The 12,618-nt window shown below is 40.4% G+C and overlaps 1 protein-coding gene across 1 annotated transcript in view; it reads left to right on the forward strand.

Annotated features, from left to right (window-relative positions):
* Window positions 1-277: 277 nt before the first annotated feature.
* Window positions 278-12,618, forward strand: part of LOC149162070 (ferrochelatase-2, chloroplastic-like) — a gene marked incomplete at its 5' end in the record, with an annotated part of 55,066 nt that continues 42,725 nt past the window's right edge. The window contains 3 exons of the mRNA XM_089435092.1: window positions 278-402; window positions 531-657; window positions 1,129-1,281. Of these exons, the coding sequence (XP_089291218.1) occupies window positions 278-402; window positions 531-657; window positions 1,129-1,281 (405 nt within the window). The remainder of the gene's footprint in view (window positions 403-530; window positions 658-1,128; window positions 1,282-12,618) is intronic.

The raw sequence follows: 12,618 nt of genomic DNA on the forward strand, positions 1-12,618 counted from the left end.
TAATTAATATCTTTGTTTCTATAAAAAAGGAAAAAGAACACAAATAAATATCTGATTAACTCACTAGAAACTGTATATTGTTGCACAAAGTAGTTGCATAATCCACTTGATATACTTTATAAGTTTATACTTCTATCAAAACAAAAAGAAGAATTATAGAAAAAAGAAATCATGTGGGTGTAAAGAAAGGATTTAGCTTACTTTGAAACCATTCTCTAGAGGGAAGAAATTAACAACTTTCCAATCTCTTTTTGTAAATATAACTTTGCCTTTCTAATTTCTGATTGATTTGGTACAGATAAAGAGGGATAGAATCACCAAGCTTGTTGTGCTGCCACTCTATCCTCACTTTTCAATCTCCACAAGTGGTTCAAGTATTCGTCTTCTGAAAAGCATATTTTGGTAAATTGGAGTGTTTCCATTCAAGTTAAATAGACTGTTATGTTGATAAGGCTGATGAAAAATTTAAAGCCATAGAAGTACAGGAAAATGCTTTGAATGAAACTATGGTTCTTTCTTTGTTGTTTCAGTCAGGATGAGTATCTTGTCAAGATGCCAAATGCCATCATATCATCATGGTATCAACGACAAGGTTATATTAAAGCTATGGCAAATCTAATAGAAAAAGAGCTGCAGAGCTTTGCAAGCCCAGATAAGGTAGGTCTTTTTTATGGAATGCAGTCTTCAATACTTCTGTATACAGACATTTATTCTTTCTAATTGTACAAGGCATTTTAAATTGTCATACGATGTGTTTTCTCCCTTACTTATTGTTAGAGATTAATTTTTCTGTCTCCGAGTTGGGATTTTTACATGTATTTTCAAGCATGTGAAGCTAAGACTTCAACATTGTTTCCTATAAATCATGTCGTAATTTTAAAGGCAACAATGACAAGAGAAAACTAGTAGGAAGGTTGCATGCTAATTCTGTTTAGTCAGCTAATAAACAAATAAATATCTTTATGAGAGATTGAATGCCAGAATTGGGATAATGGTGTACCACAGGCATCTGACATTTTACATCAATTTAAAATTCTTTGCATAGAAGAAGAATGTTTGAAACTCAAAGGTCTTTGAGTTTTACATTTTCTATACTTGAGACGACTTACTGGTGAAAGTGAATGGTAGGTGATGATATTTTTCAGTGCACATGGAGTGCCAGTCACGTATGTTAAGAAGGCTGGGGATCCATACAAGTCACAGATGGAGGACTCTGTGGGTTTGATTATGCAAGAGATGAAAGAAAGGGGACTCTATAACCAACACACTCTGGCTTATCAGGTAAATATAACATTAATAGCAGAATGTTTTCTAATCTGAATATGAGTCCATTCCTGGTAACTGGTCTTCTTTCTAATGAATAATGTATTCTTTTTTCCTTTTAAAATGTTTTCACTCGCATTATATAGAGAAAGAATATTCAATAAAGATATAGCTTTCGCAGTGGAACTATAACTGCCCTGCTAGATAACTATCTGGGATAAACATCAGTGATCCAAAACTTTGCATATTGTCAGCTATCTGTGTGTGAAGAGCTAACTGGAAAACAATAACCTTATTTGTTTTAATAGTGGAGTTGCCATGATCACTAATGTTATACTAAAGCAACATGTTATATTTGCCAACATTTTTACAGTATGTAATATGCCTAAAATTTGAGATTGCACCAGTAACATAGATGGTAGCATGAATTTGGCAGATGCCCCACTGCATCAGTGAAAATAAAGCCATTAAACTGGATGTTATTAAATAATGATGATACTACTACTTAAGTTGCATTTGCTTGCTCTCAAACCCATCCTGCTGTGTATATTGGTTTCAGATTTCCTTAATGTTGTGACTATATCCAAATTCTGCTGGGTTGATTGAAGAACGTGATGCATTAGGGCACAATTCGATCTATCATTCAGATCCTTGACATTTACTAATTTAAGAAGGGAATATGACTACGAGTTGGTTTCACTGTTTTTTGAGAATGTAGACAGATTTATATATCTGTTGCCGCTGGCATTTCTTTGAAGCATATACACAATTAATTTGATTTATTGATTTGGATCTATCTACATATAGTTATTATAAGTACTCTATTATCTTCATCTTTAAACCCTTGCACATGTGTAACAATGTATACTCAATATGCTTTTGTTCTGGAGCTCATAAACTTGTATGGCAGGTAGAGATTGTAAATAGTTCAGCAATAAATAGAAATAATATTTGTCAACTGGTTTAGGTTGAGTGGTAGAGAGGAAAAGTTGTTATCCTCCCCTCTCAGTTTCAGTTTCCACTTGTGACATGTTCACTCTTCATGAGCTGATTGTTGATTGGAGTTGGCAATGTACCAGCATTCTTATTTTGCTGGGCAGAAAGACGCCAGAAGAGAGAAGAGAAGCACAGTAAGGAATTTTGACCTCAGTAGACTTCCTGCCAAGAAATCCGTTTTCTTATTGGTTGAGCAGCAACAGTAGGAAGTAGAGAGGAGCAGTTCAACATTTTCGTGGCAAAGATGGCAACCAGTGGGCTGAGAGATCTGGACAGGTTGGATGGGGCATCCAACTACGTCATCTGGAAGACAAGAATGTCATTCCTTCTAGAAGAGCATTCTCTCAAGAGACTAAGACCTATGTCAAAAGTGTGATGGCTGTGCCTGCAGATCAGGATTCGTTGAAGAATTACCGAGCAGCAATGGTGAAGGCCAAGAGGATGATCCTGGATGGAGTAAAGGATCATGTAGTTTGTCACATCGCTAGCAGAGGGACTGCTAAGGAGATGTGGGATGCCTTGGCAACGCTATATCAAGGATCGTCCGAGCAACGAAAGATGTACTTAGAGCAAAAACTGAGATCTGCATAAATGCAAAAGGGGGAGTGCATAGATCCGTTCCTCACGAAGCTTCAGGAGACCCGGGACGAGTTAGTAGTTGTGGGGTCTATGCCTCAAGGGTCCGAGTTGGTTAGAATAACCCTGAATTCAGTCTCAGATGAGTGGCAAGTCTTTGTCTAGAGTATCTTGTGCAAGTCGACTTTGCCAAATTGGGATGAGATGTGGGCAACTCTTAAGCAAGAGGAGCTGAGGAGAGACTCAGTGAACTGTAAGCTTGATGGAAGTAGCAGCAATTGGTCGAAGCCCAAGGAGGAGGATGAGAATGTAGCCCTTGCATCCAAAAGGCAACAAGAGCAATGGAGGCAGAAGAAGGATGTCTCGAAAATCAAATGCTTCAGGTGTGGTGAAATGGGTCACTACGCAACACAATGTTTTCTTAGGAAGAAGGATAAAGATGAGAAGCATGATCCAAAGGTTGCACCTGCGAAGATCAAGGAGGAGAAGTTCACCATGACAACTGAGATACCTCTAGGAGGGAGGTGGACTGATTTGGAGCTGTAGTTCGAAATAGCTACAGATGGGAAGGATCCTTGAGGAGGCTAATCTAGGTTTCTTCAAGAGATGCAAGACTGAAATTGTAGGGCCAAATTGCAGATCGAGTAGTAATGTTGTAGCTAACAGGTCGAAGTTTTTGTGTGTAGCATTTTGGTGTAGAAGAAAAGGACTTGAGAAAGGGCCGACTTGGTACTAGGAGAAGGAATTTGGTCGTTGTATCGCATTTTGTAATTTGGCAACTAGGGCCAAACTTCACCTTGGACAGCTCATATGAGGCAACTGCTATTTTTATTGGATTCCTCTCTTCGAGAGGTGTAGGATTGATCTAAAGATCATCCCATTTTGACATGCACAAATGGAGTTATGAATTTATTTTGATTATGGACAAATTGTCAAGGTCGGCCAGTCATCTAATTTGCACCTCAACGTTGCATGTCAATTCAAGAGGCCTCCTCCTCAATTTGTCACTTCACTCACTCACACATCTCTCCTTCATTTTTTGGGTACGGATCTTCTGAGGCTTTTCTCTCTCCACACGTGCGAAGAAAGGATTGTTATTTTGCTGTCCTTGTGTTGACCAAAAGTTGCAGGAAGCTATTTTGACTAGCGTTGACCAACATTGACCATCTTTGACTACGGTTTTGTGTGGGGTATTTCTGTTTGGGCAGGCCGCAAATTTGGGCATTAAATCCGAGGCTGTTTGACCTCTCTTTGACCAACATTCACTGTGCTAGGGCTTGCTGCTATGTTGAATTTCGTTGACCAGGTTCCACTTTATCTGGGATATGGTACAACGGGGAGCAATAAGGCTCCAACACATTAGGACTGATGATCAGGTCACCGATATTTTTATGAAGCCCCTTCTGTGGATGACTTGGAGTCGTGGAGAGACCCTCTTATGAGAGTCCCGTAGGAGATGGATGTTGAGCTTTGGGAGCTTCGGGGGCTTTGGTGCTTCTTAAGCGATGAGCAACCATAGGTTGAGTGGTTCACCTTCCCCTAATGGTGCACGATGTACAGGGTGAATGGTTCACCTTCGCCTATAATACCCCATGGTGACATATGCATAGGTTGAGTGGTTCACCTTCTCCTATGACATATGATCAGGATGAGTGGTTCACCTACTCCTGCCGGCACATCCTACCCATGCAGTTCGAGACTCATGGGAAGTACCTCTCATTTGGCCATTGAGTATGGAAATGAGGATAGGGATAGTAGTACTACCGATGGACGCATCGTGTACTACCTTACTCCCTATGCTAGGGTGTTGATATTGATCTGGGATCAATGAAAACTAACTTCAGTTCGGTTAAGAGTGGTATGACACACTCTCTATTATTGGAGACTGATTTCGGGTCAGTGGAGAATGGTATGATACATTCTTGATCATTTCTTCTTTCTTCATGGTTCAGCAGAGTAGAGACAGGGATGGTACATATTGTCAGACAGTTTGGCAGGCGAAGTTCTCCCTAGTTGAGAGGGAGTGTTAAATTTGGCAGCTAGGGCCAAATTTCACCTTGGAAAACTCATCTGAGGCAATTGATAATTTTATTTGATTCCTCTCTCTAAGAGGTATAGGATTGATCTAAAGATCATCCCATTCTGACATGTACAAATGGAATTATGAATTTATTCTGATTATGGACAAATTGTCAAGGTCGGCTAGTCATCTAATTTGCACCTCAACGTTACATATAAATTCAAGGGGCCTCCTCCTCATTTTGGCACTTCACTCACTCACACATCTCTCCTTCATTGTTTGGGTACGGATCTTCTGAGGCTTCTCTCTCTCCACACGTGTGAAGAAGGGACTGTTCTTTTACTGTCCCTGCATTGATCGAAAGTTGCAAGAAGTTGTTTTGACCAACGCTGACCATCTTTGACTGTGATTTTGTGTGGGATATTTCTGTTTGGGCAGGCTGCAATGCTAGGCACGAAATCCAAGGTTGTTTGACCTCTGTTAGACCAAATTTGACTGTGCTAGGGCTTGCTGTTGTGTTGATTTTCTTCGACTAGGTTTGACTGGATAATTTGGAACTGTTTTTGGGCTGATTTGACTTCTTGTTGGAGGTCAAGTTGACTGAGTTTGACCGAGCTATTTTGGAGGTCAAAATTTGCCCTGTTGACCAGCATTGACTTTCTGGTTAGGGCTTTCTGTTTCTGCTGTTTAACTGATCAGATTTCACTGTGATTGGGCAAGTGAATATTGTATATTGTACTCTCTCTCTGTTCTGAGCTTTTGAAGAATTATAGGTAGAATTGATCAAGGGTTTCCCCACATTGGGGTTTGTCCCTCGCTGGTGACATATCTTGTGTCCTCTTGTCTTGGCTTGTCTTCTATTGTTATTGTTTATGTTCTATTTGCATTTTACTGTCATGATGATGTGATTGCTAAACTGGATATTGATATTGGGTTAATAAAGAAATTGATTTAAAATTGCTCTAAGCATAGAACATAACATTTTTATCTAAAAATAACACATTTGAAGCAGAGTCTAAGAAGAGAAGAGTTTCTTGATTTTTCCCTTAGAGGGGTTTTGCCCTGGATGAGAGCCTATATTTGTGTCCTCTTTTGTTACTGTTACTGTTCTTGATATTGTTTGATGAAAGATCGAACTAAAGAAGATAAATAACTATCAAGGTTAAGGAAAATAAGATCTAATAACTATTGCTTTACATTTTCTAACATGGTATTAGAGTGAAGGTGAACAAGGAAGGCAGCTAGAAGGGCACTAGAAAGAATTGTTGATCAAAAGAGATGTTATAGGCCATTTTATCATATCTGGTCAATAGGCCTACAAACTGGATCAAGCAACATTCATGAACATGTTGTCATCATCCCCTCACAAAGCCCTAAGCATGAACTTTCTAAAAAGTTTGAGTTTCTGGGATTAATTGCTTAAAATCAATATTTTTAGCCCCTGCGCACCTTGCCGCTTTAGCCACCTGCGTTCAGCATTGGTTTCTCCCTTCTGCACCAACACTAGTCAGCGCTAGTTGCTCCTTTCTACAGGTGCATTGATTCTAGAAATTCAGGAAAATTAAAAATAATTCTAAAGCTTCTAAGGGTTGTTTTAACTATTTACCATGGATAACAGCTTGACTCTTACTTGATCCTACCTTCGAGACTTCACCTCTTATCCCATGAGCTCATCCTTCCATCATATGTGGATCTCAAGGCCATTATGGTAAATCCTAAGCTACCATCCCTCTCCTATAAATTTACTGCCATCCATAGCATTAGGTTTGGCTTTTGGAGATTGATTGTGCCCTTGTGCTGCTTCCTTGAACCTAAAAGAGTCATTATCTTCATGCATTAGGGTTGATATTAAGGTGTGCTTTGTGGCAAGGAAGGACAAGTCGACTTGGGTTCATAATACCAATGATCTGAGTGAGTTGTGGCATCGTAGACTGGTCATCTACACTATGACGCTCTTTCGAAATTGAAGAAATTGGTCTCATGTATTCCCGATGTTCAAGCCCATCATGATGGAGTTTGTCCAGGTTGTGCAAGTGGAAAGAAAACAAGGGGACCATTCCCCTCTAGTGAGAACAAGACAAATGACATCCTCCATCTCATTCGTTTCGATATATGTGGTCCAATGCCTGTGCATTCTATTGGTGGTCATCTCTACTACATCACCTTCATTGACGACTTCTCAAGAAAGACATGGATATACTACTTAAAGCACAAGGATGAAGCCTTTGAAATGTTCAAGGAATTCAAAACCTTGATCGGAAATCAAACAGGGAAGAGAATCAAAGTATTCAGGTCTGACAATGGAGGGGAATACATGTCAAACGAGTTCATAGCATTTTGCAAGAAAGAAGGGATCAAGAAGGAAACAATTGTGCCATATACTCCTGAACAAATGGTTTAGTGGAAAGGAAGAACAAGTCTATATTAGAAGCTGCCTGTGCCATGCTCCATGATCAAAAGGTGCCAAAATTCCTTTGGGGAGAAGCCACACATGTTGTTGTATATGTTCAAAATAGGGTGCCTCATCAATCATTAGAAAACAAGACCCCCAAAGAAATATTCACAGGTGTCAAACCCGATATTAGCCATCTTTGTGTATTTGGATGCCCTGTATATTTTCATGTGCCGAAGGAAAAAAGAACAAGTTGGAAGCTACAAGAAGAAAAGGTACGTTTGTGGGTTATTGTGAAAATTCTAAAGCATATAGAATATATATTCCTAGTCAAAGGAAGGTCAAAATTAGCAGGGACGTAACATTTGATGAAGATGCAACTCTTGGAAAAGCAAGAGACCTTCCTCCGCCTCCTCCTCCCAAGAAGGAGAATGATGACTGGGATATTCTAGATGGTCCTTCCGTGCTTGAGTCTGAGACTGATATTGTTGATGATCCCATGGAGCCTATGGATCCTTTAGATCCTCCTCCAAGTGATCCTCCTACTAGGAAGAGACCACTTTGGCTTCGCAATACTCTACAGAATGTTGAAAGAAATGTTCCCATTCATAGATCATTTAGAGAAAGGAAGCAACCATGCAGGTATTAGGGATATGTTGCAGCCATGAGCACTATGATTCAATCCGAACCTTCCTCATTTGAAGAAGCTGTAAAAGATCAAGTTTGGAAGGATGCTATGGCTGAGGAATATGAATCAATTGTGAAAAATGATGTATGGGATGTTGTGCCAAGACCGAATGGGAAGTTTGTCGTGACTTCAAAGTGGCTATTCAAGATCAAACATGGAATTGATGGCAGCATTGAGAAATACAAAGTGAGGTTCGTTGCTCGAGGATTCTCTCAGAAAGAGGGAGAAGATTTTTATGACATATTTTCTCTCGTGGCTCGATATACACATTCGTTCAATAGTTGCCCTTATTTCTAGTCAAGGATGGACTCTTCATCGGATAGACGTAAAGACCACATTCCTTCATGGCATGTTACAAGAAGAAGTATCTGTTGAACAACCACCGGGATTTGAAGTGGAAGATCGAAGAACGGATGTTTGCAGGTTGAAGAAGGTATTGTATGGTTTGAGGCAAGCTCCCCGAGCTTGGTATGCACGCATTGACAATTTTTTAATGAAATTGGGATTCACAAGAAGCAATGCCGATCCCAACCTCTACTTCAAGGTAGCCCAAGATATGCCATTGATTTTGGTTTTATATGTTGACGATTTATTCTTAACAGGTAGTGAGCCTCTGATGATTGAGTGTAAGAGGGAGCTAGCCTCTGAATTCAAGATGAAGGACCTTGGTCTCATGTACTACTTTCTAGGTCTTGAGGTGTGGCAAAGGCCTGGTGAGATTTTCCTTTCACAAGGAAAATACGTTGTGAAGCTGCTGGAAAGATTTGGAATGATTGAATGCAAATCCATGGCTACATCGATGGAAATGAACTTCAAGAAGTTATGTGGAGAAGCTGCAAGACCCTATTTGGCAAATCCATTTGAGTATAGATAATTGATTGGGGTCTGATGTTCCTTGTGAACACTTGTCCAGACTCCAGACATATGCTATGTAGTAAACACATTGAGTCAATTCATGACCGAGCCCCTCCATGCACATTGGATTGCTGCCAAACACATATTGAGATATTTGCATGGGTCGATCACACTTGGTTTGAGATATTCTGCCGGAGATGTTCGACTTCATGGATACACTGATGCTGACTGGGTAGGAAATGTTATCAATAGGAAGAGTACATATGGATGTTGTTTTAGTCTTGGATCTGCCATGATATCCTGGATGAGCAGGAAACAAAAGTTTGTAGCATTGAGCACCGTAGAAGCATAATACATTGCCACTAGCATGGCTAGCTACGAAGCAGTTTGGTTGAGGAAGCTCTTTGGAGAGCTATTTGAGTAGGTCCTAGACACTACAGTGATATATTGCGACAACAAGAGTGGGATCCGTTTGGCAGAGAATCCCGTGTTTCATGACAAGTCCAAGCACATTGAGATTCGATATCACTTTATTCGAGACATGGTGCAAAGAGGAGCTGTTAGACTCCATCACATATCGACAGATGAGTAGATTGCAAATATTCTCATCAAGGCATTACCGAAAGGAAATTTCTTGGCCTTCAGAGAGTAGCTTGGACTGATGGATGTGACCCCCTCCGGGTGAGGGGCAACGCTGATCAAGGACACTAAGCCAACTCTTCCCACCTTGTTTGAGCTCCCAGGGTGAGGAATTGAGATAGAGGGCTCCTGGGGTTGAGGGATCTCTGGACAATAGGGTACTCCCCTATCTGTTACCCATAGGGTTGGATATGTTGCTCCCCTATCTTCATAGGGTCAAAGATGTTGCTCCCTTATCTGGTCTATGCAAAGTATACCCTAGTTGGCATCATACCCTCAAGCAAGGCTTGTTGGGAATACTGCTCGTTTGGCCAATGGGTTGAGAGTGTACTTGGGGTGTACAACCCAAGTCGATTATGATGCAGGTGTTCTACCACATGACTATTGAGGGTCATTGATGGGAAGATCGGTAGGCAATAGGATTGGGTTGAGACTTGCTCCCCTTTTGAGATTCCAGGTTGAGAATGAGCTCCCCGATGAGATTCTAGGGTCGAAGATGTGCTCCCCTGTATGATTAGTTATCCTATTGCTTAGTATGGGTGGAAGTTAATGCTCCCCGATTCTTCTTCTTTTAGATTCGAGAAAGTTTCAACAGATAGAGTTGAGAAGAGACAACCAAAGCATGACGACAACATGACAGGATGATGTGATGATCAATAGACAAATATTGGCAGGTGGAATTCTTCCTAGTTGAGAGGGAGTGTTAATTTTTGCAACTAGGGTCAAATTCCACCTTGGACAACTTAGATGACCGAGATGATGATTGCATTAAATTCCTCTTTTTGAGAGGACCAAAATCGACCTAAAGATCACCCTATTTGGACAAGTAGAAGTTGGTTTTTGAATTTATTTTATCCACTCATGTATATTGGAATAGGTCGGCCCTAAGCACATGTACAATTGGACAGGTCGGCCTCAACATCAAGTGGACCCTCATGGAAGCCTATAAATAGAAGATACCTCAAGCTCATTTGGACACATTGATCAAGCCATCTTCTAGTCTTTTCTATTGTCTTGGTTCAAACAGGTCCAAAACTACAAGGTGGAAGCTCGCATGAATCTAGGGTTTCTGTTTCTTGGTTGCTGGCTTGTACTAAGCATTCTCGGCCCCGAACGCACGCACAGAGTGGTCAAGAGTGCGTCTGGGAGGTCTCAACCGCTTGCACAGAAGCTCGAAGGGAGCATCTAGGGTTTCTAAAGCAGATCAGACAATGTTGATCCCACACACAGAGTGGTCTAGGGTGCGTCTAGGCAGTCCCAGTCGCTTGCACAGTAGTTGGAAGGGAGTGACTAGGGGTTTGGAATAGTTCTGTGTGTGTTTGTCCCCAGACACACTTATACAGTCTTCTAGGGAGCTTCTGAGTCAGACACAAATGCTCACACATAGTGGCTAAGGGAGCGACTAGGAAGTTTTCAGTCGCTTGTAGTCTACCTTGCTGGGAGCATCCAGGGTTTGATCTAGGGTTTGACAGTTGCCTTCAGTAGTTTGATGGATAAAGGGTTTCTCTTTGTTGTTCTGTAGTTCTGCAGTCTACTTTTGTTCTGTAAATCTATGCTGCAAGTTTATGTATTGGGCTCATTGTACTCTCTGCTGATTTTTTTTTGATGATCTAATAAAGAAGAAGATTTGAAAGGGTTTTCCCCCTTGTGGGTTTTCCTTGGTCTTGGACCAATTTTCTGTCTCTTATGGTTGTGTTGTTGTCTTCTTTGTCATTGCATATATTGTTCTATCTTCAGTTACAGTTTATGATTGGATACATTGCTAATAATTGAATGCATTGTTAAATGAAGAAGTGAATTGGGCTAAAGTAATTGATACAACATAGAACAATCTGAAAAATTAACAATAATCAACTTTACGTTTGGGAAGGCCCAATGTAATGCCTTAATATCAAAGAAGATTTGCCTGGAACCTGTCACAAGATCGAAGAGAGGTGGTGGCTGCATGATACCTTGAAAGAAAGAAAGCTTGATGATGTAGAAGAAAGAGTAAGCTGGACAACTATGAAGAACTGGTAGCTGTTACTCTTATGAAGACACATTGAAAGGCTTGTGATGATGACTTCCCAAATAGAAAGGAAGTCTAGATCTCCTCTGATTTTGAGGAGTAAAGGAGTCTCCTTGTATAGGAGCAAGGTTCTATTCTCAAGATTAAAGGAGAATAGGGATGTCCTCTCGGTTTGAGAGGGAGTGATGTTGGACATCACATGTGCATTCTCCTCTTCAGGTGATGAAGAGAGAATGGCGGAGGATTGGATAAGCATCTGTGGTTTCCTTGAGGATATAACATCCAAGAAAGGAAAGGGATCGACACTCTTTGAGGATGTGACAGGTATCCAAGAGAAGAGTGGTCGAAGAGGACTGATATTCTTTGAGGACTTAGGATTGGAGATCCAAGATAAGAATAGTCCTAAAAGGACATACCTTGTAGACATCTGGATGGGGTATGTACCTTGTAGAGGTAGTGTGGTATCACACGTAAAACCTCCCAACATAATGATCTTGATTAAAGTAGAGCTTGTCTAGTTAGGCCTCAAGGACAATGTTGGTCATGATGATGATGCTTACAGTATGGCTTATCAATCCGACTCTTCTTGAGAACTCTTCAGTTTGAGATATGATGTTGTACTAGTTGTACAATTATGAATACCTCCCTAGTTAAAGGGAGTGTTGAGAAATGTAACTAGTTTCGCTCTTCATAATTGTTGTACTCATTTCAATATGTATCTTATGTAACAAACAGGAAAAGAGGAAAGAAAATTATTATTATTAAAGCATGGGTTTCATGCTCATTATTGATGATCTTCTAGGTAAAATCATCTCTTAGTGCTTCTAGGATATGTTAGGTCTTAGGATTTATTGTCTCGAGTCAAAGGAGTCAACATCATGTTTATAAGACCCTTCTCGGCAATTTGTAATTGTAAAAAGAATTATTTTTGAGTCTAGAAAGTCCTGGAATCTCCATGAGTACAAGTCAACCTAAAGGAGGGAATTCAACCCCTTGAGAAGGCTATATAAAGGAGTGGTTTGACTTCATTTGAGACACACATACTCACAAGTTCAATCTATATGAAAGAGTTCGATCTATAGTTGGGTAGCTGCAAGAAGGAGAGCGAAAGTCAAGGAGATGGAAGAAGGACGAAATTTCTTGTTTTTTAGGCTCTATTTCTCTCACACGTGCGAAATTCT

Source organism: Pinus tabuliformis, chromosome 5_2 (genome assembly GCF_031772625.1).
Source record: "Pinus tabuliformis cultivar Carrire ecotype Pingquan chromosome 5_2, CPIR1, whole genome shotgun sequence".
Classification (NCBI taxonomy): Eukaryota; Viridiplantae; Streptophyta; class Pinopsida; order Pinales; family Pinaceae; genus Pinus; species Pinus tabuliformis.